We start from the raw sequence: 26905 nt of genomic DNA on the forward strand, positions 1-26905 counted from the left end.
CCTAACACTGTGACTGAAGAGGAGACTGAATGTGAGCAGCTACACAACTCTGTTCAGACACAGTATACAGGCAGAGCTCAACACACAGGCAGTTGGAAGTATGCGTGTAAAATACAAGAAAATAAAAACAAAGATACGTGTAGGCAAGTTGAGAGAACCACTGGATTGATGGGTATGATGACTGATGACAGGGAAACATGGCTGAACTGTTTTTCTGTGGAGATACGCAATGCCTGTTGTTTCTCCAGGGGCCTGAAGCGTGAAGCTAGTACAGACCTGTAGAGTAGATCCAGAGCTACATTCCTGACAGTCAACCTCCTCCCTCCTTCTCCTGCCTCTCCAACAGTCTGCTTATCAGCCCAAACACACCAGCTTTAAAAATAGATGAAAAAACAACATGTCTCTGCCTGTAAAGGAGCAAACAACAATCCCAAGCTGAGAGGAAAAGGGAAACAGAAGGCGGTGCTGGAAATGTTGTTTAAACACCAGCTACTGCGTTAGTGTTTAGAGTGGTGCGGGTGATGTTTTACTCTCAGGTTCATTTAAAAGAAGGGGGGGAAAAGTCATAATGCTTGCTGCCGCATGAAAAGATTAATGGTCTATGCAGTGGAACTCATTCAGGTGTAAGGAATGACTAAAGTGCCGCAGTCGAGCAAACCCCGTTTTGTTTTGTTTTTTCCTTTTTTTCCCGTCTTTCCTAGATTTATTGTCGAGAAGATAGTGGTGTTAATCATCTGAACATATTTCCTATCTGTGTTCTAGATTACATTATGACCAAGACCAGGAAGCGCACCATTACAGTCACAATGACACCTTATCGGTCTACAGCAGCCCATGTAAAGCAGCTTCCAGGCAGCCACGTGATGCACGCAGCATGCCACCCACTCCCCTCCTCACCCGCAACGCATACAGCAGCACACAGCTGAGGTATGAGCTTTATGTAGTTCTTTCATTATTTTTAAGACCCGCTTCATAAACGGCTCTTATGCATTACATTCACTAAACTTTAATTTTAATTGCAGATCAGAGGATTCTCCACAACACTTCCGCCAGCGTAGCGGGAGTCTGGAGTCACAGTCTCAGCTCATGATCGAGACCAAACCAACCATGCCTACACTGACTGTCCCGTCAGCTCGACGCAGCAACAGCACCGAAATGCTCGATGACGGTTCCTCCTACACAAGCCAGTCTAGTGTGGAATACAGCGTCCCTGGTAACCACACCCACGGGCGCAGAGTGCGCGGGCGCCACAGAAAAGACATGTACGCCAACACGGGCAGCATGCCCAACCTGGCTCAGCCAGACACTCGGTGCTATGCCTACCAGCCTCGGGCTCGGCCCACCACAACAGCCTACTATGTCACAGGCTATCCCAACTACCCAGAACCGGAGCCTTACTCCAATGGAGTCTATGTTTACGACAATGAAATGGAGGGACACTATAATGTTAACCCTTCCTACCACCACACCCAAACAGCTTATCAAAGCCCCAGCGTGTATGGTCACTACGGTAATGACGAGATAGACGGTGCATCACAGAACGTGTACGCCACGATACGGCCATCCAGGCAGCGTCCAGTGCCTCGAAGCAACGAACAGATGAACAAGAACATCCAGAAGGCCCTGGTGGCTGAACACTTGAGAGGCTGGTACAAACGTAACACTGCACAAAAACAGGCTGCGTACGACTATGAGTATGACAGAGGCTCCCAGCAGAGTCTGGGCTATCCAACCACGCATGCACCACAAGCCTACAGCAGCAGGAACCTTTCCTACTCGTCAGGTTAGACAATTTCACAATGTCCTCTGAATTATGTTTCTAACACTGGTTCTACATGTTGGTGGGTTGTTTTCTGACTTGTACCATTTTTCTGCCATGTCCTCAGTGGCCTCCAGTGGAAACTGGCACAGTCACATGACCGGCAGTGCTATGCTGGAATATGACATGCCCGTGCATGCACCGCAGTCTTACTCTTACAGCACAGCCTCCTACGCCCACTCCACCCACAGCAGGTAAGAGGGAAAAAACCTGGCTCTCAGCTCTTCTACTTATCCAATAAGCCACTTCCTGATCCTTCTTATCCTCAGAGTTAAGTGCTAGTGTTTAATTACCTAGAGGGGATGGCTACAGAAAATACGAGCTGCTATTTGGTGTTTTATCCCTTACACCCATCAGCAACGTGAAATAATGTGTTGCCAATGTCATCTTTTCTTTACCTTCACCTATAAATTATGAAACTGAATCCACAAACAGGCCAGTGTTTAATTTCACAGCCGTATTCATTGATGGGATTAGAGGATCTGTGCTGCCCGCAGTCAGTTCCTCCTAAGAGCTTAAAAATGGTTCTGCTCTCCCTAACTGTCCACTGGCCCCTGCTCTCTTATAGATATGGCGACTCCTGGCACAGCCCTGATGGCCAGAGGCGCTGTGCCTTTATCCCTGCTAGTTCTTCCTCCTCTGGTTATCCTTCCACTTCCTCCCTGCCCTCTTCTTCCTTTCCCTCCTCCTCCCCCTCCTCCTACTACTCCCCTGGCTGTCGGGTCAGGCAGGTGGCCTCCAGCCCTGCGCAGCCACAATCCTCCAGAGGGCACAGGCTCAGTAAGGTGTCTTTTTCTAAAGGTAGCTCGTAGTAAGTAAACAGCATCGGCCAGACCCCGTGCAGTTGCTTCTTTTAGTGTGCCCGCAGTCTGACTCGTGAGTCTGCTTGTTGATGTTTTGAAGTGAACTTTGCATTTTTGAGATGTTTGATCATTCAGTGTCATGTCTGATACTGTGATTGCATGGCTTCCTTAAGAAAAATATATAAATATGCTTGTCCTACTTCCTCCTCAACTGCCACATTGTCATCCAGTGGTCACATTTCTCCGCAGTCTTCCTTTACTGTCAAGATTTTGTTTGTTTTTGTTTGTTTGTTTTTTCCCTCCACTCTTTGCCCATGTGCTTCCATTCACCACTGACCTTTGCCCCCTCTCATGCACAGATGTCTCCCAGAGTTTGAGTGGCGAGGATGTGATAGGATGGCATGCCCCCCTGGGTATTTAGAGAGGTGTGGTGGTGCTTCCTATGCTACTGACCAGGAAAATTATCCCCTCCCCCCCAATAATCAAAGTCACAGGAGAGAAGAAAGGGTGAGAAAGTGTAAAAACTTCCCCACGTGGTGATGGTGATGTGTTAATTTTTATGCATAGCAGGGACTGACAGAAAGCACCAGATCATTTGATTTCACTGACAAACTTTGGTGCCTCGTGGTGGTGGGAGAGCACTTGTGTGGCAAAGGGAAAATGTGACCCCTGAGCACTGTTGCATTGGAAGGCCTTGTGTTTGTGTATAGACGGCTATTGTGTCTGTGTGCATCTGCCTTATAACTGGGTGAGAATGTTTGACCCTGGGTTTGAAATCCGCATTCACATTACAAAATCTGAAACACAGGTGATGGCTCACATTGCTGTTTTATATTGACATTTTACCTTTGTAGTTTAGACGCACAGCCCAGGGTTAATCAATTCTAACCCCGTAGTCAGTCACAGTCAGCAGTTTGCAGCCTAATGTGTTTGTTTTGTGTGTTCATTACAGATCCTATATAGATGTCAGCCAAATGGACTCCCACATCAACAGCCAAATGCACACTAACATGGACCCCGAAGAACAGCTTTACTGGCATGAAGACTCAAAACCAGGAACAATAGTTTAGCCGGATACCTTACAACTGTGCAAAATCTTCACCTTGACAAAACGTCACTGTGCCTTAAACTGCACTTACCTGTTTTGTAATTTCCTTGTAAAAGGAACCCAAAGAATGAAGGAATTTAACTTCTGTGGAACTCAGCACGTTAAATGAAGTATTCTCATTTCTGTATCTCTTGAACGCAGTTGCCAAACTGATGCCCATCCCTGTATTTTAAATCACAACAAGAACCCCATTGGAGTGTCTAATCATGGGGTTGCGAGTGTTTGTAGTGATGGGACCTGTGCACTGAAACTATACCAAGCCCTGCAGTGGACTGAATGGTATAGCAAAGGGTATAGCATTACTCTTTAGAGATACTGAACCAAGGACTAAAACTGTCTCTCTAAGAGGATACCGAGCGGTAATGAACAAAGAACATGACTGATCCTGTTGTGCTACTTGCACACACATATGAACACTGTAACCATGAAGGATTAGACACGGATTTATAAGGTCATTAATGAAGCACTGAACTCGTTAAATAGGAGTCGAGAGAAAAGGCTACTTCCGGGAACATTCTGCAGTCACCTGATCCACGTTTCTATTACAACATCTGTTACCGTTCCGGTCTCTACACCGTTTGTCATTTACAAAGTATTCAGTTTGCTTCACTGTCAGTACTTACACCATAATTGAGCCAAATGCTTATTTGTTGCACCACTTAAGTATTACCTGAGTCACCAGTTTCGAATATTACTGCCTCTGTGGGAAGACAGAAAATCCAGTTTTGTTTTGTTTTGAACATGGTTATTTCATCCATGCTGGAAATCATGGACTGGTGCTCCAAATTTCTCTCAAGAGATTAAAACTGTGTAAATGTTGGTATGTAAATACACTGGCTTAGTCTTTTTTTATTATTTTAGAGCATTTTTATGTATTTGAAAAGCATGTAATATATAGTAAACAATTATTGTTAAGCTGGTTCTTAGTAATTTGTATAATTACAATGGTTTGGATTAAAAAAATTGAATTTCCCAGTGCTTTTGTTTGTGGGTGATATTTATTTAAAACTGAGCCTTCGAAGCGTCTTATCCCCCTTAGTGCAGGACAACACAGGATTTAAATCCAAATCCTTTGAATTAGCTAAATGAACGTCTGCTGGGCCAATTCAGTTAATGAAATTGAGTATAAAAGTGCAATAATCACCACTTCCAGAAGGAAAATGGGTAGAAAACCTAAAGTGTCATTTACATTTAATGACTGCAGAACACAACACAAATGAGTTTTCCTCATATAAATGGTTTGGAAGCTGCTTATCTGGTGTTCATTCAAGGAAGCAGATTATAGTAAGAGAGATAACTCTAAAGTACTGGGTTTTTCTTTTGAGCGTCTTAAGAATGAATGAATACAGATCTGCAATCACTCATAATGACAGTCAAGTATGAATAAATGAGCCGGTTTTAGAAACTCACTGCTCTGCAGAGTTCTGTCGCTCTGCTGTACTTTCTCACTGCCTTGCTGTGTAACCAGGCACTTTTTTGTGTGTGCGGGTTCTTAAGCTGTAAACCGTCCAAACCAGTCTTTAAAGGCTGTCACACCCACTATGGGCTATAAAACCTCTCCTTGTGTCTTCTGTGTGAATGACAAGCTAGTGTTTATAGCATCAAACCCTCCCTGCAGGCATTCATGTTATGAGAAGTCTGTTTTACACATGTTATCCGAGCCCTCCTCCCTTCACATTGTACTATAACCTTTCACTACCATTCCCCTTCCTTTCCTTCCTGTGCTGCTGCACATTTTCTATCGATGTATCCTGCCTCGGGTCCCCTCTTTAAGACGGCCAGAGTTGAGCAGCTTTCCTTGCTCAGAGTGCCTCTCAGTTTTATGCTTCTTGAGCAAGCTCAAGGGAGGTCTTGGACAATTCCAGCTCCTCGGGCAGCGAAAGAGGGGGAGAGCTCTTCATCCAGCTGTCTCCCTGTCTCGGCCGCGCCACACCAGCTGTAGTTAGACATCATGGGAGGCTGTTCCAGCTGACACTTCACTACATAAACAATAGATTTCTATTGACTTTCTCTTTATCTAAAACGCAACACACAAAACTCTTGTAATGCAGAGTGGATTAAGGCTGTGCATGGACTCCAATACTTGTGTGACTAATGGAAACGTCAGTCACGCAAAGTATTGAAACCTGTCAACTACTGGAAGTACTGGCATCAAATATCTGCATTACAAGTTCATTGACTGAATGGTTTCTGATTTAAACCTGCACTAAACAGTGTTGAATAGTGTATTAGATTACCATGAGAACCATAGATTGTACATAAATGATCGACAGCTCCTGGATCCTGAAGTGCCTTAAACCTGCATTCTGCATAGAGGCTTATGGGAAAAACAACCCTTGGGGCAAACTAGGGAAGAGAGTGGTTGGAGACTGCAGCACAACCCAAATTATCATGAATGTGTGTAATGAACTCCTCACTTCATGTCCTTGATGGGGTCGCTTCGGAGACAGGGACCATGTCTACGACCACTTGCTGTCAGTTGGCTTCTTCAAAAAGACTTTGGTGCCTCGAAGTGGTGATAAAATGATAAGATGGAGTCAGTCTGCTATCAGTTTGCAACTGAATGAGGTCAAGTGGCAGTTACAAGCTATGTGTGAAAATACTGAAATGAACTATAATAAACTGCAAATGTGTTACAATCAACAATGGGAACAGAAATTTCAAACAGCTCCCGAAGGACAGTGATCCAAGTGGAAAATGACCCGCCTGCTGGGCAGCCTTACTTTATGTAGGTAATATAAACAGTATAACGGTCATATTTTGTGTATGACAACTCATGAGTGGGTACTGTCCGTTGAATTTCTGTCAGGTCCTCCCCCCTCGTTCAGCAAGTCTGTTTCCAAAATGACAATAGCAATGCCGCAAACACTACGCACGATGCCTGACAACTGGACTTAAATAAACAATGGGTGGCGTCATGGTGGCGTGGTGTCCATCTTTTGTATACATTTTCTTTTGTGTAAATAAGTTCAAGCAAAAGAAAAACTCACCAAATCCCCTAAGCTCCATGGCTGTCCGTTTTAGGACCTTTCAGCTTCTTGTTTCCACATTACAGCCCCGCAGCTAATATGTTTTAGTTCAGTTTCACTTTTTTCATTAATCCTTGATTTTCGTCAGTGCAGGCAGTTATATGATAAAGACTGTAATAGACCAGCTGTACACTGAGTGATTATTAAATATAGAATGTACAATGTTCCCAATGGTAGCACACACAGGAAGTGTCACACATGAAACACTAAACTGAGCAGCCACAGGGCTCAGCCAAACTGAGATTAAAATGGCTTGAAATCATGCTGTGCTTACTCCCCGAATCCTGCGACTTCCCCAGGATTCAGGGAGTAATGACTCTGACAAGCTATGAAAGGTGAACGACTGGATTAGCTGACCAGGTCACATGCTCTCACAGCTCATTCCTGTCTCTTCCTTCAAAAGGAGGCAACAACAACAAAAAAAAAAAAAAAAAATGGACAAACCGGAAGGTGGAACAGCTCACATGAGGATACAGCAGACTGCACAGGTCATGGTGGGTCATCATTAATGGGTCACATGATCGGCTGTGGTGTAGGTCTAAGCAGCCGAGATCTGCTGAATGACAGGCTGTTTGAGTTATGAGGCTAGCTAACCAGCTTAGCTAGCCACAAGCCAAAGCCTCTCAGGGAAGAGGAGGGGGGTGGGGACACAGGGGTCAAGTGGAAGGCAGCACAGCAAGTACGCGTAACCATGCAAAAGCAAGCACTGTGTACTGTACATTGCTCAGTGTCCCGTGCAAGAAGCGCGCAGCAGGTGAAAGCAGCTGATTTTTGCCCAGAAATGCACAGAAACAAGATTTTGGTATTGTAGAGTGTAAAAGAGGCCTCACTCCTGGAGAGACTGTGAAGAAGAAAAGACCAAAGACACACACACACACACCTGTTGGGTGTGCAGCAGCACACGTGCCGATACGATCTTCGCAGCAGCTGCATCAGCAGCTAGAACAAGGGCTTCCACTGTGCCCTCTGAGACATGACTTTACTTGACTAGACTGCCACTGGTGCTTATACTCACTCGTCCAAGTTTCACAATATGGATGCTGATGAAGCACCGCAGTACATAAATCAGCGCTGAAGTACAAAAAGGGGGGGGAAACCCAGCAGCTGAGTCTAACTGAGCAATGCGAAGAGATCATCACCTTCAGCAAACTTAGAAAGCAAAGGGTTAACATGGACCATCCTCCCGTTTTCCCCTCGCTGCCGCTTCAAACCGAATAACAGAGCATTAGGTTCTGGATGGATTCTTGTTATCTGCAATCAATTTTAAATGGAATCCAATAAAAGAGAAGCTGACACAGCGACTAAATCGGGTTTGGAGGTGAGTGAGTGCAGATGAATCCACTGTCAGCTCTCTGCACTATAATCTACTGCAAGCCCACTGATTAGCATTTGGGGTAAGTGGAGAGGAAGTAAAGTTAACCAATCCATCACTGTCAAGGGCACTGTCAAGATGAAGCACTCAAAGATTCAGAGGGAACACTGATGGTCACGGGTCACCTTTGAAGTCTTTATTTTACAATATTGACAAAGCAGTTTGACTTGAGACACAGCAGTCCTCTCTCTTTTGTCTACTTTTTATTTGGATGAGCATCGGGTGGGCTGGTGGACTGAAGCTGGTGTTACATTTTACGTGAGCAGATTATTCAATCCAGCCTCCGAGCTTCTTGGCAGTACAGCTAAGTTGAGCGTGCACTCTTCATTCTTTGTTAAAAGGCAACACTCGTGCTGCTTTCACAATTTTAGCTGAGCACAAACAGACAGGGCTGACGGCTGTTTCTGAGAATGATTGAACACAGATTTCGTACCCAGGGTTAAGTCTGCAGCTGGTTTTACAGGAACACTTGCACACTGCATAGCAGAGATGTGAGGCTGCACTCACATGCCCTCATCACTGTTCGGAGAAAAAAAACGTACCCTGACAAGTTCTGGGTAGAGTGACAGAAGCCCTGAGGTAAAGATAAAGCCCTTTAGATAACAATCTTTCATTTTAAATCACAAGCTGTGCATGAAACTTCAAGGGGTTTAGACTGAGAGAGACAAACGTATGAAATCCAAGCAAAATTTAAAAAAAAAAAAAAGTCATAATCTTTGGCGCACAGATGTGCATTTGCTTCTTCTCAAATCCAGTCACTCTTTAACTTTTAATTCAGAAAGTTGTGGATCTTTTGAATGGTTTCCTCCTGCTGACCCAGAGAATCCAGCAGAATGCCCATAAACGTCTTCTTCAGTCCAAATCCATCCATCTTGTTCTCCAGCTTATTCTGCATATTGCGTTTGCGACATGAAGCATGTGCAAATATTACTGAAAAACAAACCCGTAGCAAAATGTCAGCTGTAGTATCACATTTTGAGGATCTGGAAAATGTGTTTCATTGATTTTGAAACATTTCATGATGTCACAAATGCAGTGATCATTATGCTCTGAAGAATTATTAGACATTCAATCACCCAATCCCCTCTGAAAGCCAAACTTACAAATCAGGGGTAAAGTGATGGCCCACATGAATACCAAGATGCTCCCCAGCATGGAAATCAATATGCAGCTGGCAACCATGATCAAAATGATGAACGCTGAAGGATTCTGCTTCTTAAAGTTGTTGATCGCAGCTCCATTCTCCCCCACCCACACCGAAACCACGAACACGACCGACACCACGACTATGGCTATGAGCGTCTCCAGAGGTTTCAGGATCCTGCAAGACAGCAGCATAGAACATATGAGGGCAAGTTTAAATAGCTTTGGCATACTGCTGAACTTGACCCCATGGTAACGACGTACAACCCTTGTGTGCAATATTCGTCTGCCCAATTCCAGGTCCTACCCCTCGGGTTATACCGCCTTATGTGCATTTTATAATATGTAAAATAACTTGTGTAAAGTGCGCTTTTCTACTGCTCAGCTTCACACGATTATGACACTCAGGTACACACGTTACACAGACATACACAGCCAGTAAATAACTCATGTTCAGTCCAAGCATGCAAAAGGCCCACTTTCACTGTGTACATGCTGCATATAATGTATTTTGTCAGTATATTTATGTGATTTAAGGCTTTTTTTTTTTTTTTTTGCCTTAATGTCGTTATGCTTGCATAATGACAATAAGGAGTCCCGAATCTTGAATCTGACATGCAGCTGGAGCACAGGCGCTGTTCTTGTGTGCTAACTGGCTCCATCAAGTGGTCAGATGCTGTGTGTGCAACAGCAACTGCTGAGTGGATCAGATTGGTTTACAAAAATCAAATCTCAGATTAGTTTAATTGTACGAAACAGCAGTAGGGGCAAATCAAGAAAAAATTAACGAATAAAAAGAATTCGAATAAAGTCAAAATTGCAAGATTAGAGTCGCAATTCTATTTCGAGAAAAAAGTCGAAATGTGGAGATTACAGTTGTTTCAAGACAAAATGCCACGGTTGCTCTACCGTCTGAGTTGGTGAAACTACTTCAGAATCAGTTTTAGCAACAAGGAAGGAAGGGAATGATTTATCTTTTGAAACAGCTTGTAATGGACAGTTCCTAGGGCATCGATAGTTTCAATATCAGAGCATGTATGTTGTATCACACGCTGGCTGATCACTAACTCATGTACACAGGCAAACGTGGCAGTTTGCCTTGAAACAACTCCATTTTTCTTAATGTGCCCCTAATACTTATAATTGTGTGTACACTTGGGATGATTAATATTTTTCCACTGAAACTGAGAAACGCCCCTTGCTGTTTGCAACCTGATGCCACTAAACCTGTTTCATAAAAGAAAAATGGAAAAGTTGTGAAATGCAAACAAAACAAAAATAGACAAAAAAAACCCCAAACAAGTCTGGTGGAACATTTCACACTAAAACTTAGAAATATGACTTGATAGAAAACAAGCATCCAAAATAGGTTGAGTTTGCCCGAAGTGTCGCTGTTAAAAGATTCAGAGAAGACAGTCCAAAAGTGTGGGGGTGTCACAGAGTTAGCTGTGACCTCTTCAGACCCTTGCGCAACACTGCATAACAGCACAGGAACGCTTCTAAAAACTACTGATGAGAAATAAATTTTAAATTGGTGCATCCACAAATGCAAGTTAAAACTGCATATAAGCAAAACCAGAGCTGTCCTCTTTGCGCTGACCACATTCAAGATGGACTGGAAAACTGTGCTGTGGATATTCTCAGGGCTAAAGAGGAAAAGCAGAATCAGTGATGGTATCAAGGTGTGTTAGCGCACATGTGCATGCCTTCATGCATGTGTGAAGGCCCTGATAACACTTAACGATTTAAATACTTGGAGCAACATATACTGCTATGCACATGATATCCTTTTCTTTTTCTTGTTTCATGGAAACTACAGACAGTGCAAAAGATGCCAAACCACATTCTTCAACAGCAGGGGTGCTAGACTGGCTCGTCGGCGGCTCCGATGTCTCACACACTAAAAACATTTAGAGCACTAAGGAACAGAAAATAGAATTAACTTTTGTGAGGCTGAAATCTTACAAATCCAGGATAGGAAAATCTGAGCATTTATTACATTTTCAAAACACAATAACACTTCTCATTGTCCAAATTTGATATAATCACGTTGTCTAAGGTTTAAATAAATCAGCAGATTGAAGCATTCTATTCTCATCTCCATCAAGACATCAAGATATCTCTTGTGCCTGTGCAGACATATTTGCTTTGTGATAGATCCAGCCTTGGCACGACGACAGTGATGCCACCAGGCCAAGTCCATGACCTCAGTAAATGTGGCTAGTGGCCTGCTAAGCAACTTAGTCAGGCTTTGTTGGATTACTGGCATCAAAAAAGCTCAAGAAAACTTCAGGAAACACGGCGTGATGAAGGTGGAAGCGGTTAAAATGTAGCATGATCAACTCATTGTCATATGCAGATGTTCGTCCTTTTATAGCAGAAAAGTTAATCTCCACAAAGTCAACAGAGGCTCTTTGGGCATTCTGTGGTACTTTTTCTTGGAACTTTTCCTTTTATAGTGACTTTTTCTTTTAATGTCTTGTTACAGTCACCTTATCTATACTTTGACGGTTTAGCTCCTTCCTCGTATTTAGCTCTATTGTTTACTCAACATGGAGAGGTGATTTCTTGCTAATTTGTAGGAATGTTGCTCTAATCCTGAAAATCCTCTTCTTCTTGTAGGTTTGGTCTACAGGTATAATACTGAGTACACTGCACATAGTCCCTACTTAATCTGCCTACACTGACTTTTAATACTTCTTTGGTAAGCTTGCAAAAATGCCTTCAAACCGTACACTGATTTATTTTCTCCGAGTTATCATATATCATATACAATAACACTATAAAACAACTGACTTTCACAAACACACAGCACAGAGACTGTTTGCTCTACACTAAATGAAAATAGCATCACAGGGTTTTCTGAAAAACCAGACGTGTCAAAGTTTGAGTTTGCAGGTCACGACTCATGGACTCCCTGACAAATTTTCCAGTGCTCACTAATCAGGGGACCGGGGGCCTCTGATTAAGTTGCTGTTTTATCACCAGTGCTATCTGCAATGGAACAGCTGACCAGAAGGCTTATGGGGCTTTCATTACCACAGCAACAGTGTCGTGGCACAGCTCAGTGGACATCATTATTTTTAGCAGGCTGGGATTTAGAAGGGCGGGAAAGTGAGAAGCAAAGCCAGGATGTTTTAGATCAGAGATAATATATGTCACATCTACCTTGTATGTAGTTACAAGATAATAGACGACTTCAGAAAATTCCTCTGCATAAGCACGTGTCTGTGCATGGATCTTGTTTTAAGTTATTCTACTTAAGTCAATTCTCAAAATTGTCTGCAGATACCTGTTTCACTGTTTAGAGCAGCCCCCACAAACGCAGGCTGTTTCTCAACTATAGAGTTAATATATGTGAATTTTAACACTGCTTAAATTACATTCTCATTTAATGATCGGTCGTTGGTTCTGGCACCAAAGAAATAAAAGTTCATATTGAGAATATAACAATAGCAGTGCATCACAGTCATTGTACTTTATGCGAGCTGGGTAAATAAACAAAAAAGACGAAGTTCTCTGATTGATAGTGACTGATATAACATTACTTACCCGACGAGGAGGAAAACTGAGGTGACCAAAGACAGATAATTAGTTTGATAATAAAGCAGGTTGCTGACGACTCTGTTGTTCCATTTCGTAAAATCTTTTGTGTCTGGTTTTGCGAATCTATCTGAGCCCGGAAAGAAGTCGGTCCACGGTCGGAGCGGTGCCACCCCCACCCTAGCCATCACTTCTGCCCCCTTTACGAAATCTGACAGCGCACAGAATCTGACAGACAATCGCCCTTAACTTCAAACCAGAATCTCGCGAGACTTGTTGCACGTTCGTTAAAAACACTGCCTGACGAAACCTCGCACTATTGGTTAGTAAAGTGCCCGGTATGGAAACTCTTCCGGCCAGCTTTCACGAGAGATAACAGGACGGTGTTATGGGAAATAGTGGCGATTTATGCGCATATAATCTCCTTGTTAAGTTGTAGGTCAGTTTGTCTGTTGTTTTTGGTTACACATACGTTGGCATGGAAAAACATCAACGTGAAATGTTCACGAGAGCTGCTCGAGCGCAGGAGCATGCGTTCAGTGACTCATAGCTAGCTAGCTCGATAGAAGTAGTGATACACAACCAAGCAGCAGCCCGTGACAACGTGTCTTTTGTCTGTGCAGATGTGGAGCAGGTTACTGAGTCCTCGTGTGAGTGGTAGAGCAAGTTTGTGGTGGAGAAGCCTGTTTACCATGCAGCTAAAGACCAGCGAGTTCCAGTCCCTGTTCACTGATGGACTGAATGGATTGGCAGGTGAGGCACAGCTGCGGAAGGACACGTGCCAGCTGCGGTCACTTAAAGCTCTGAGTTTTCGCCTATTTGTAAAATGTTAATACCCGTGCACAATGACAGAGTGACTGACAACTTGATCACTTCCTATTAAAAATAGATGGGGACACTCGGAGAGCAGTTAAGTAACTAAGACCGCCCGTCGGTCTGTTACTTACTTTCTTATACAATTAATTATTAATGCAGTTTTTATTCAACATCGAGGTTTTTTATTAGGTACAGGTTTATTGTTTTAATGCATTGCGCTTCCATGGCGAGAAATTGAGTTTACCATACCGGAAAGAAGGGTTTTTAACAATTTTCACAAGATGATGGTTCTTCTATGTTGATAGTAATAATTGCTTTATTTATTTAGTATTAAAACAGAAAGCTTGGAAATTGGGACCAAATATAAAACGGGATTAAAAAAAACATAAATATTAAGACAGAAAAAGCACTGCATCAGAAACGTATTATATTGTAAAAGCCAAAAAACACATGAAGCACTCTGAGAGCCCAAATCTCCACCAAGGCAGCTCACTCGCTGGACAGTAAGAAACACTTTTAAATAGCTCTGTGTAGCATTATTATTGTTTTGACCTTCAGATCAATCTACTAACCTTGAATGAGAGGTTTAAAGCCCAAATGGGACATGAAATTCTAAATCTTTATACAGTGCTAACCACACTTGTAAAAATCATAGTTTCTAAGTTATAAGGCTTTTTGTCAGTTTATGACCAACAAGTCATTAAGTTGACCTTGAAGACCTTAGTGGGTCTAAGCCAAAATTTAATGGATATCATAATTAATGTCAACCTTGTGAGCTATCATGTTTACAGACAGAAATACACACGTACATAAACAGTACCAGAAACACAAGCTCCTTGAATGAAAGCAAAAGAGAATTAAAAACCAAATGAGAATATAAAGCAGCAATAAGAGGGCGAAAGACAAACCAGAGAGATCAATGACATCACAAAAGCAAGTTTATAAAAATGTGTTTTTTCTAGTGATTTCAAGTAGTCACCAATTTTACCTTATCTCCTTGGGCAGATTGTTTTCGAAAGCTTGGGGCTGTGATGGCAATAGCACGGTGACCTTTAGATTTAAGTCTTGACTTTAGAGCAACCAGAAGGGCCTCAGCTGCTTTAAAAGTGACTAGTAAAATGATTTAAAACTTTTAAAACACATTATAAAACATGTCGACAGGTAGAAGCAGAGCTGCTGCATTTTAATCTGGTTGGAGGCGAGACTGACTTTTCATTTATGCCAGAATGATTGAATAGCCCGTGGATGTTATTTTGAAGAAGCCGGGCCAAATAGGTTTTCAACGTTTGCGTCACCAAGTTATAAGAAGCTGTCATTCCCTGATATTGTCCCTCAACCTGCCTGAATAAATCCTGTTGATTAAAACAGCCATAGACCCTTTTTTCACATATTTTGATGGTATGAAAAGCAGAGTTGGATTTAAGTGCGAGTCGCGTCAGTAAAACATGATAGTGAACTAATCAAAAACAGAACATACCCCAGAGTGACTGATTTAACTGATATTTGTGATGATGGCTACATTTCAAACTTCACTTTAGCATCTTTGATGCAGTGCTTTACAGATGATGCAACAGTTCTTTCTCTTCTGTGGCAAGTCAGAATGTCTGCTTCAGGACCAAAGCAGTGTGTAAAACTTGCCCCCTTTTTTAAAGGTATATTTAGACGAGAAAGAGATCGTGAGATGTAAAACTCCCTTTTTTATTAACAGACTAAGGATAAAATAGTTAAAAATTTTAAACTTGTCAGGTGATTTGCAAGAGAGCAAATACACTGCAGAGGTCAAAACAACCTCCAGGTACAACTTCTGAAAAGAGTGTGTTTGCACGGTTTTTCCAGAGGTGTTTGAGAAACACCAGCATGAGCTGAGGATAGCTGGAGGTGCTGTGCGGGATCTGCTGTCTGGGAAGCGGCCTGAAGATGTGGATTTTGCTACCACAGCCACTCCAGAGGAGATGAAGCACATGTTTCAAATGGCTGGGATCAGGATGATCAACAATAAAGGAGAGAAGCACGGGACTATCACTGCACGAGTAAGAGGCTCTGCTGTGTAACGCTGATGAAGTCTTTCATTTGTCTAAATAATGCTAAAAGCTGATTTGAACAGTGTTAAACTTAACTGTTAGCGACTGCTTAACCAAACTTGCTGTCCTGGTATAGTTATGGTAGCTAATGTTGTTTGAAAGGAATAATAACTTTATTACTGATTTCTTAGAAAATTTATATTTTCTGTCTGTTTTTGTCTAATAGAAAATAAAATGCACTTAAGAAAATAATAACTATTTAGACAGCTACATTTGAAGTGTACTCTATAGATAGATGCTGGGTGTCATTTTTAAAGATTCGTATGAGGTTCAGATTTTAGAGTTGGTATTTATGGTAAATATGGGTGAAGAGGAGGTCATGTGAGTTAATGTGAGTTAACAAGGCAAGAATTAGTAAAGCTTAAAAATGCATTGCAAATATTAGAGCTAGTTTGTCCAAATCAACACTTGTGATGATTCTTAAAATAAAAACTAAATGAAAAAAACAAGCCAGTCAAACAAGGTTTTAGGCTGAATGAGCTTTCTTCATGATTAGGATTAAGAATTAAATGTTTTAAAATTTAAATGAACAAATCAAAAAGTTAGTCTCATACAGTAGCTGTTTTATATTTTAGGGTAAATAACCTACAGAATTACAAACGTGTAATTGTCCAGATTCTTCACATCTGTTTATGACCACATGGTCATGTGAGGGTCAGTTTTAATGGTGGAATAAAGTAAGTGTGCAAATATAAAGTAAATACGTGAGCAAAGATTGTGATGATTCACTGAGCAGCCACCTGCATCATCAGTCTGATCAGTCAAATCTTAAATCTTAATGGAAAGATTGAAATGGTTGAACGGCCCTGATGCATTGCATAAATAAGCAGCCCACTAACAGGAAGCTCTGCTAATGAGTGATGTTTATGTTTCTAGAATATGTAAATATTTTGTTCTAATGAGCAGGTACAGCAGGCTGAAACGTATGGCTCAATATGTTTGGATGTTTATCAAGTGCAACAATTTTCTAATGAACTAAGCTGGATTTGTTTTGTAAAGACTGTGAAATGACTCTGATAGTATTTGTACTTGACACCAGTTGAAGAACACGGGCTTCTCTGTGCCTCTGATCTTGATGAGTGTTTCCTTTATTGGGTGTTTGCAGCTGCACAATGAGAGCTTTGAGGTGACCACACTGCGAGTGGATGTTCAGACTGATGGACGTCATGCAGAGGTGGAATTCACAACTGACTGGCAGAAAGACGCTGAGCGGAGAGACCTCACCATTAACTCCATGTTTCTGGGTAATTTCCCTTCTTCTCCACTGAGCCTAAAAATGGACTGTATAAAGAATTGATAACACTGAGCTTCTTTCACCTGTACCTTCACCTTCACTCAAAATCTAAAAACCATTTTCATCTAGCATGTTCAGTTTTTTTTTTTTTTTAAATTATGATGTTTCAAGTATTGTACAGCTGCGATAATGGGACAGATTCACCATTTAAGAAATAAATCTGGTCTCCAGAAAAGTGAAGCCAAAATTAGGAATGTGTTCTTGGTGTTTTTCCTGAAATCTGTTAACTGATGCTTGACAGTGAGTTCAAAAGGAAGCTTAAGCCACGGGAAGCACTCGTGCAGGTTGTCCAGAATTTTCTTGGCAATCACAGAGCAGAGAACTTGAGTTTGTATTGAGAGTAAACACATTAAAACAGTTTTGGAAGTACTTAAAATGTCAGAAATTATGTTGCTATATTGATATTTAAAAATGTCAAAACATCAGTGATGTGCATCTCAAACCTGCCATGCAAGCTTAAATCAGTTTTCATATGTGAAATCAATGTAAAAACAAACAAATTAAAGAGAACTAGAAGAGTCAGTCTGAAGTTCCCAGTTGCAACCAAAAAGTATTGTTTCTGCATTCCAATTTTTTTGTGACAAGTCGTGTGACTCTGCTTCCTATAACAGGTCTGGACGGCACATTATATGATTATTATCGTGGATATGAGGACCTGCAGAACCGTAAAGTGCGGTTTGTTGGCAGCGCTGAACAAAGGATCAAAGAGGACTACCTGAGAATCCTACGATATTTTAGGTAGACTTCCTCATTTCTTTTTGTATCTACTTGAGACTGTGAAGTTTAAAAAGCAGATTGTCTTCCTTGTTTGATGTGAGCGTAGTAATCACCTCACTCCCATCATTTTGTCGCAGATTTTACGGCCGAGTTTCTTCGGAGCCCGGTGACCACGAGCCTGAGACACTGACTGCCATCAGGGAAAATGGTCACGGACTGGGCGCTATATCGGGAGAGCGAATCTGGGTGGAGCTAAAAAAGTTGGCGGTCGGGAACCATGCTGCTCACCTGCTGGAGCTGATCTATAGCCTGGAACTGGCTCAGTACATTGGTGAGAAAGGGAGGGCACGGCTGGGTGTCTTAATAATTTTGAACTCCAGATAAAGAAATGTTTATATGTTTATGTTCAGCTGTTTTTAAAAAGAAGAAAAGGTAAATCTGACATTTTAAGAATTTTTCACATTATATCCAGCGCTACCAAAGATGAATTAGAAAAATAAATTATTTTAAAAAGGAAATCATGATGGTTGCAGCTCAGATGTCAACATTAGTTTTTCCCTGTAGGTTTTTTTTTTTTTTTTTTAATTTTATGTATCTATTTAGCTGACGGTTATACCTACACTCATACTCGTACTCATACTGTGATTTAAATGTTATATACCTATGTGGTATGTGACTTTTGTTGCCATGATGCCAGGTCTCTCTTGGAAATGAGATTTTTAATCTCAATGAGATTTTTTACCTGGATAAATAAAGGATTAATAAAAAAATAAAAAAAACTCATAGAACTGGTTATTATTTGTGAAATATGTTTTTTTGTAGACAACATTTTTTTACCCAATATGGTCAAATTTGGCCACTTTGTGTAGAGCATGGTATCCCTTTTGCCTTGGCACAGATCCTTCTTAAAAGTGGGCTGAGGGGATGGCAGTGACATCATTGTTTTCTTAGCATAGGTCTGGACATAATGGATCAACTGTGCCAATGTTTTTTTTGCAATTTGCAGCTGTTTATAACTGGGAGAAAGTTTTGGTTTCCTTCCCTGAGATAAAGAGGATTAAGTGCCTCCTGATGTCTGTGGTCCTCTGAGCTCTATTATTGTCTCGTATCTAATAAGGTTTTATTTCCTCTGATTTAACTCTTGTTAAATTAGTATTTAATAGGATTGAGGGAGAAATCATTCTACCAAACATTTTCTGTCTTGTTACACATCAGTTCTGGTCACTCCCTCCTGTCCCTGCTGCTCTTCAGGGTTACCTCCAGATGGCGATATTGACGAGATGAAGCGAGTGTGGCAGAATGCCAAAGACCGCTCTCCCAAACCCATGACCATTCTGGCTGCTCTGTTCCGCTCCCCAGAGCAGGTGGAAAAGATGGACATCCGATTGAAGGTGTCCAGAGAGGAGAAGAACCTGGCACTGTTTCTGGTCAAATACAGACGGGAGCTCTGCAAGAGAGAAGATGAGCCAGACAGCCTCAAACCTTTCACTGACTTTATTATTGACGTAAGTTTCTTCTTCTTCCACTCGGTCTGTACAGAGAATATTATTTCCAGACCAATGTGGTCACTGATATTAGTCACATATGTGTTTAAAAAGCCAGTTTCACAGACATTAATTAACCCTTTGAGTCTGTGAATGTTCCCTACCATAGCCTTATCCCGCTGTGTCGCTTATGTTCAAGAGTTGCCAGCCTGCAGCCGTCATTCACAACAGACTGCAGCATGTTCTCATCCGACTGTTACGGCTTTGTTTTCAGAGGCAGGAAGTATTTAGGAAATGTGTGGCATCGTTAACCAGAGCTAAACCAAAACCACTGCTGATCTTTGATGAAATATTTATCTTTGCAATGTTTGTAGAATAAAAAAAATAGTTTCCAAAACATTCTGATAGTTATTTTTGTAAATGGTGCATATTTCACAAATCTTAGCTGAACCTTAGTTTGTGTTATAGCAGTATTTGTTTTAGCTGTTATTTTAAAGTTGTTTTGTGTTTTTATGTGGAAATGTCAACATAAATCGCTCTGGTGTTTAGATTTGCTAAATTGATTTGACACTAGTTTAAGCTTTGATCAGCTTTTGTTACAACCCAGCTCATAAGCTGAAACACACCGGAGAGAGACTGACACCAGGGTTTATAGAAACATCAGTTTTATTTTTAATTAGTTTATAATCTCATCTATCAAAGCCAGCCAACACTGTGCACTGCCACTGCAGGAGAGCAGGGGGTAGCAGAGGAGCCTAGAACAGGTCAAAGAGCCGAACCAAAACCAGATCTGTTAGGGTCAAATACTCTAAAGCAGGGGTAGGCAACTTCAGGCCTCGAGTGCCGGTGTCCTGCAGGTTTTAGATCCCACCCTGGGTTAACACACCTGAATCAAATGATTAGTTCATTACCAGGCCTCTGGAGAACTTCAAGAAATGCTGAGGAGTCATTTAGCCCTTTAAATCAGCTGTGATGGATAATGGACACATCTAAAACCTGCAGGACACCGGCACTCGAGGCCTGGAGTTGCCTACCCCTGCTCTACAGCTACCAAAACACTCTGCTAGTTCTTTCTGTAGTTAGTGCATCTTTCACAAACCGTAGCTCAACTTCAGTTTTAGTTGTAGCAGTATTTTTTTAAAACTGTCATTGAAGTTCTTAAAGACATAAATATGAAATTGTATTTAGATTTGCTAATTAGACACATGATTCCACATTCAAGCTAAAGTATAATAGACAATTTCAACACTATAAAGCCTACATTATTGACATTCTACACTTTCTTTATATTTCCATGTCTAACTAGACATACATGCTGGGCAGTATTTACTTATAAGGGAATAGTATTGTCTTTTATATGTAGTTATTTTGTTTTCTTTGTTCTTTTTAAATGTACTTGAAGTTTAGTGCAGTAAAATTAACACATTTTAGGGACTAACTGAAAAAAAGTGGTGCCAATGCAAACAAAGGCAGCAGAATTTTACAGATAAGACATTTTATCAAAGTTTAACCGCAAAGAGAGATCAGAGGTACAAAGTACTGTGATATTTAGAATCCGTATATCAGTCGCTATATGCTTGTGGTCAGTACAAACAATGGTAGTAAGAACCATAGTTTTAAATGGCTCTATACAACATTATTATTATTACTTTGACTTTAAGATCAGTTTATTGGCCAGGGGTCAAATGCGACATATTTTAAATCTTTCTACAATATTTTCTATATGTTGAAAATACACACCGCACTCGTAAGTATTGTTTCTAAGTCACAAACGCTCCCGTGCTATGGAAATGTGCTTTGCTACCAGCGCGAGTAGTCGTGTCTTGAGCTGCAGACAAAACTAATTATGGAAACGAACAAACATACTGTTTATGACACGAAAGCCTCGTAAATGTCAAGATGATAGATTTTTAAAATGTTTTGTACACAGACAGTAAAGAGTATGACCATCAACAGGAAGTATCCTGAAGTTTAAAAAGAGCCATCAAGACATTTATGCAAATATAGCGAGTAAAGGAGGGAGTTGGTTTATTTCTGGTTTATTTAATCCAGTGAATCTTGCTTCATGTCATTCAATTAGTGAATGAAAATCAGCTGAACAAGTAAGAGTTTTAAGTTCCACCATTTAATGGTTGCAGCTTTCTTTAAAAAATAAAAAGTGATCGGTGCAGAGTCAGCTTAGGCCAGGAGGGCTGCCTGGTTTATAACATGCTGGTGGATCCCTGACTGTGAGCGAGGAAGTGAACATGTACAACACCTTGTAGGATTAAGCAATAGTTGAAAGATGGCATGTTTACTGAATATATAAAAAGTAAATTCGGGAGAGACAGTGTTCTGTTCTCACCATTTTTCTAAAGTTATTTTCAAAACCAAATTTAGTCGTTATATCTTAAGCTGTCACTTTTTTTTAGACTGTTTTTGTTCTTATATCTTTTAATTTAATTTTGTTTTACTCAGGTCGATATTGATAAACAAAAACACAATACTTTAACCCTTCCATTACCAGAGGCACCACTGGATAAAGTAGACGGAGAAAGAACGAAGACTGGTTTCCCTGGTTTCTCACTGGGCTTGTTTCGCCTTATAGAGCAGATTTCTTTATTTGGGTTTTGCTGTGTGCATGTTGGTTTGACGTTGGCTGAGAGTCAGTTGGAAAAATGTGCAGCTGCATATTTTTAACCACTCAGGATTTAAGAGAATTTGAGTCAAAACGGTGGCGACAGTTAAAGATTTGTCTGCTTTTGTTGCCAGACCACTGTCAGTCAAACCTGATCAGACCACAGTGTCCTGAACAGTTCAGCCAAGTATTTACTGTAAATGGTAAACCTTTCTTACTGTTGCTTGTGACTGGGATGTTCTAATCTTTGATTCACACACATGTCGCATCCTTTCAGAGTCGGGAGCTGGATTCCCAGAGTAAAGTGTGCGAGCTGCTCAAGTACAAAGGTGAGGAGAAGCTCCTGTCAGAGCTGAGCAGATGGTCCATCCCTCGCTTCCCCATCAGCGGGCACGATCTGAGGAAGCTGGGCATCACCTCGGGCAAAGAGATAGGCGCCACCTTACAGAAGCTCCGTGACATTTGGAAGAAGAGTCATTACCAGATGGACAAAGATGAACTGCTGAGTTATGTAAAGCTATAAACAAGCAGAGGAGCAGAAATGTTTTTGTTGTGTTTAGATGGTAATCACATGGACGCTTGATGCTGCGACTGCACTGCTCCTGGGTATTGTTTGAGCAGCCTGATGCTCAAACAATCAGAAAGGACACTACGGTGAGTGAGACATGAAATCGGGCGGAAAAAGGCTCTTTAGCCTGAGCCTGCAGCCTTGGGCCACTATTGTTGATGCTCAGCCAGTTGAATTCTCATCATTTGCAGTAAACTCGCTCTGACCTGTAAAGGACGACAACACATGGAATAAACTCAGTTTATTCACAGTAGATGTTTATTTTCATTGTTCACATGATGATAGGAAGCACAGGAATGTTTGTGTCTGTGGCTTTTTTTATGTTGACTGTATTTCTGTTTTCTGTACAGATCATTTTACACTTCTACTAAAAGGTTCTGTTTTCATGGCTGCCCTTTTCTGCATGCTCTGTACAATAAAAGGTGGCCCCCTGTGTGTGAATTCTAATGTTTCTGGCACTGTGAGAAATAAATTTTTTTGTGGTGGAGTGAGATTGCTCCTCCCTCCCACAGAGATGAGACATAAAACCCGCTGATCTCCTTTACTAACGCTCTCTGTGTATGAAGAAGCTCAACAGTTGTTCAGCCCGTGTCCCTCCCGCCGTCGTTTTTACATTTTGATGAAATCGCCAAGAGTTTTCTGTATCGTTCACATGCCGCCTCTGCCGCTGGATTCACCTGGAGTGGTTATTTAATCCCCGCTGTGCTGCGCTTGGGTTGAACGCATGGCTTGGATCGGTGTAAATATCAGTAACGTCTCTTCGGAGAGTGCACCGTTTGGTGACGATCCTCGGGATGAGCGCTTGGCGCAGATGGAAATCGCCCTTCTCGCCATCATCTTCATCACAGCGGGGATCCTAAACTTTGGGATCTTGCTGGTGCTGTGGAAGCGCAGGAAGCCGCTCTCCAGAATGCGCGTCTTCGTTTTCCACCTGTGCGTCGCTGACTTGGTGGTCACATTTTTCCAAGTCTGCCCCCAACTCATCTGGGACATCACCGACAGGTTCATCGGTCCAGATGTGCTGTGTCGGGCGGTAAAGTACCTGCAGGTGGTCGGGATGTTCGCCTCCACGTACATGATCGTAGTGATGACTATAGATCGGTACCAAGCCATCTGCAATCCCATGGTAACTTTCCAGAGGCGCAGGGCGCGCTGGAACGGTCCGGTGTGCGCCGCCTGGTGCGTCTCCGTCCTCTGCAGCCTCCCGCAGGTCTTCATCTTCTCTCGGGTCGAGGTCGCTCCCGGTGTGTACGATTGTTGGGCGCAGTTCATCGAGCCGTGGGGACGGAGAGCCTACGTAACCTGGACGACTTTGGTGATATTCGTCCTGCCAATTCTCACCGTGATCGTGTGCCAGGTGCGCATCTGCCGCGCAGTGCAGCTAAACTTCCACATGAAGACGCACCACGTCGGGGAAGCGGTCAGCAAGCCTCCGTCATCGAGGGCCAGCAGCGTGGCAGGAGTGTCCAAGGCCAGGGTGAAGACGGTGAAGATGACCGTGGTCATCGTGCTCGCATACATCCTCTGCTGGACACCTTTCTTCACCGTGCAGCTTTGGTCTGTCTGGGACGACGAGGCACCCACACAGAGTAAGAAGACAGTGATCCCACAACACGCAAAAAGGGCACAGTCTGACATAAAAGTCACTGGAAAGCAAAAAAAAATGTTATTACTGCAAGTTTAACTGGCTACAAACGCCATCATGCTCAGGAAAACAATAGAGGAGGAAACTAGAATTTTCTGCACAATTGCTTTGAACTCATTTCGACAGCTCACATTCTGCAGACCAGAATCATTCCACTTATACAATCCCGTTACACTTAATACATCCAGTAAATTACATTATTTCTAACATCTACACCTTAAAATCTCTTAGTATTACAATGAAAGTGTACTTTAAAAGTGAAATTACGAGGGAAGGATGCCCTCTCCACTTGAATGAAGTCACTGTAATCGACAGACAGTACATTAGGTCAAAGGTTAATGGTCCTTAATTTCACAAAGCATCAACAGATAACTTAAAATAGCCACAAATCTGTAAGAGGTAACCAAGCCCAAATAAAGTGACTCTCATGTCCTCCTCATCTATCTCCAGGTGCAACCTTCACCATCTTGATGCTGCTTGCCAGTTTAAACAGCTGTGTGAACCCCTGCATCTACATGCTGTTTAGCGGAAAGCTACCCAAAAGGGTGGTCAGCCTGCTTTGTGTAGGTCAGTCTGACCTGAAGGAGTCCATGCAGGAAGAAGCCACTGTGGTCAGCTCCATGTACATCAGCCTCAAGAGCCTATCGGACTGCAGATGAAGGCCCCGATGATCACACACTGATTACACCTCATTTCACATGGTGTGAAAGTACGGCTCCCTCATGGTAAAGACTGAAACTCTTCTAATAAGTGTGAAGGCAAACAGCCTAGCAGTGTAATGTTCCTACTGTACAGATGATCACTGCATACAACGCTTTCATACAGAAAATGCCAGACACACGATCTTGCACATCACATTTTGAAAACATTTTTCAAATTAAAAGAACAAAAACAATAAAAAAAAATAGCGTTGAATATTTTCCCCAAAAAGGTTGTTTATCAGCTGATCTTGTGAAATGTTTCACCTAAATGCGATTGTTCCCGTGTCTGTGTTTAAATATCTCGTATGTCATCTGAATTAAATACTTCAAGCTCCTTTTACGCCCATGTGTACATACGATCATGTGTATGACAGTGTCCGAGCTACACTCGGTGGCTGAAATAGTTAACAAGCGACATTAACAGTACTTAATTTCAGACACTCTGTGTTCAGTGCCCCTAGAGAGTCATTGATACATGTTGCCATTTTTCCTTTCATCCCCCAAGGATCTAGGGCTGTGATTTCTGATGACTTGTTTCTTTCTTCCCATCAGCACCGTCACGTTGAGAAAAGAAAAAATCCCTTTGGATTTAAAGATCAACTATTTATTTGCACTCTCTCAGAGGCCTCGGTTACACATACTTCTGTTTGCTCACTTTATATTTAGGCCTCAAATTTTCTGCTGAAGATCACTTAATAGCGTTTCCAGCTTCCACGTGGAGGATGGAATGCAAGCGTATGTAATTATTCAATCGTGCGCTCTATATTATTATACAACATATCATTAGAACTCACGGAAAGCGAGGTGGGAAAGATTAGCAAAAACCCAGCATGTGGCACATCTTTCTGAAGCGACCGGTTGAAGATGTGCATGTTCTGTGTGTAATTTGCTAGCCAGGAGAACTGAATAAAACATTTCTGTGAAACATCATTACGGCCACAAGAAATGCGCTTCTGTGCTTTCATTAGGCTGCACAGACAAATCCGACACAAATTGTCCAACAATAAATCTGCTTTTACCCTCATCAGCGAGCGCCCAGCAGGGACTCGGCAGGGACATTTAACAGTAATAAGAACAACGGCTGCTGGGCGCTCGTGAGGTCATCAATATTTAAACCAATCAGCGCACCCCCTAAAATATAAATGGTTCCCTACACCAAGACCAAAAGTTCATCATAGAACTTGATAAATAAAAATATTGGCCACCCCACTTCAGTTTTCATGCATTACAGGGTCGCATTTCAGTTCTGTTTGGTAGTGTTTATAGTATAAAACACTATGACGTGTCCTTATTCTGGGATTATACTGACCACATACCCAGCATTCAATTGGAAATTACTTACAATAACTGACATAAAATAACGAAACACTGACAGCTCAGTAATGAAATATATAAAGGCCCACTTGTAACAATTGTGTGTTGTCTAGAAAACCTCAATAAAGTTTGTTTGTGCTGGCCTGCGCTCTCTGACTTCAATTTCTATCATCACATTCATCCGTCGTCGAATCCCAAAGCTATATTAATGTTCTCCAGTGTCTCATGATTAGTCACAACATTTAAACTACTTGTACATGAGGGCATTAAAATAGACATGACTTGGAGGAAAAAAACAAAATTATGCACCAAAGTCAGCACACATGTGAATGTGATTAACTCTTCTGTTCACTGTGTTATTCATCTCCGTCCTTTAAAAAAAAAAAAATCAATCTCCGTCCTTTAATGCGAGTATTGAGCTGATTATTCTGTCTGATAGTTGCTACTTTTGCGTCTTCTTTGAGGAAGCTTGAATGTGCATGCGTTAACTACTCACATCAGCGAAAGCCATAATTATTATGAAGGTTCACGTTTTTCAGCATCCTCCTGTCTGTCTCAGATGTGTTTCAGCAAGATTTTTGCAGATGCTCAAAACCTTCTGCACATTAAAAACGTACCACACCTGAGTGTTTTTGGGATATTTAGGAAATGAGCACATCTCAGCCATGTTGCTCAGCCTGACTGTAAACAATAGAGACAATTTTACCTTTGGTCTGATAGAACAACAGAAATATTTCTGTGATCCAGCCCCTGGACAGGGCTCAGCACAAACAGTCGCCACATGAGGCCATTTTCATGTTTCCAAGTTCCTAACAAGCTTGAAAGCCAAAATTTGCTATGACCACTTTTAT

General features: G+C 41.7%; 4 protein-coding genes across 9 annotated transcripts in view; 3 read left to right on the forward strand and 1 right to left on the reverse strand.

Moving 5' to 3' along the window:
• frmd4ba (FERM domain containing 4Ba) overlaps positions 1 to 4708 on the forward strand; it is a 44909-nt gene extending 40201 nt beyond the window's left edge. For 2 of the 6 annotated variants that reach the window (XM_084927573.1, XM_084927568.1), the window contains exons 20-24: positions 763 to 927; positions 1023 to 1783; positions 1887 to 2013; positions 2388 to 2630; positions 3575 to 3667. In XM_084927573.1, coding sequence (XP_084783699.1) covers positions 763 to 927; positions 1023 to 1783; positions 1887 to 2013; positions 2388 to 2630; position 3575 — 1297 coding nt within the window. In that variant the 3' untranslated portion in view covers positions 3576 to 3667. Of the gene's footprint in view, positions 1 to 762; positions 928 to 1022; positions 1784 to 1886; positions 2014 to 2387; positions 2632 to 3574 lie in introns of those variants that run through there. The other 4 variants (XM_084927570.1, XM_084927571.1, XM_084927569.1 and 1 more) reach the window with 4 other exon arrangements.
• A 3537-nt stretch (positions 4709 to 8245) lies between these two features.
• Positions 8246 to 13083, reverse strand: arl6ip5a (ADP-ribosylation factor-like 6 interacting protein 5a). Its single transcript, XM_084927577.1, has 3 exons — positions 12827 to 13083; positions 9235 to 9452; positions 8246 to 9061 (listed from the first exon to the last, which is right to left on the reverse strand). Exons 1-3 carry the CDS (start codon positions 13003 to 13005, stop codon positions 8901 to 8903), a joined length of 558 nt encoding a protein of 185 aa, XP_084783703.1. The 5' UTR covers positions 13006 to 13083; the 3' UTR covers positions 8246 to 8900.
• A 46-nt stretch (positions 13084 to 13129) lies between these two features.
• trnt1 (tRNA nucleotidyl transferase, CCA-adding, 1) lies at positions 13130 to 22827 on the forward strand. The gene is made up of 8 exons (XM_084927574.1): positions 13130 to 13256; positions 13441 to 13570; positions 15470 to 15663; positions 16820 to 16958; positions 17620 to 17746; positions 17863 to 18056; positions 18977 to 19230; positions 22104 to 22827. The coding sequence occupies exons 2-8, from the start codon at positions 13441 to 13443 to the stop codon at positions 22347 to 22349; spliced, it is 1284 nt and encodes a 427-aa protein (XP_084783700.1). The 5' UTR covers positions 13130 to 13256; the 3' UTR covers positions 22350 to 22827.
• Positions 22828 to 23020: 193 nt separating this feature from the next.
• avpr2b.1 (arginine vasopressin receptor 2b, tandem duplicate, 1) lies at positions 23021 to 26195 on the forward strand. Its single transcript, XM_084927575.1, has 2 exons — positions 23021 to 23983; positions 24490 to 26195. The coding sequence occupies exons 1-2, from the start codon at positions 23119 to 23121 to the stop codon at positions 24696 to 24698; spliced, it is 1074 nt and encodes a 357-aa protein (XP_084783701.1). The 5' UTR covers positions 23021 to 23118; the 3' UTR covers positions 24699 to 26195.
• Positions 26196 to 26905: the final 710 nt, after the last annotated feature.

Source organism: Perissodus microlepis, chromosome 5 (genome assembly GCF_051167445.1).
Source record: "Perissodus microlepis isolate ML-2025 ecotype Zambia chromosome 5, ASM5116744v1, whole genome shotgun sequence".
NCBI classification, from domain to species: domain Eukaryota; kingdom Metazoa; phylum Chordata; class Actinopteri; order Cichliformes; family Cichlidae; genus Perissodus; species Perissodus microlepis.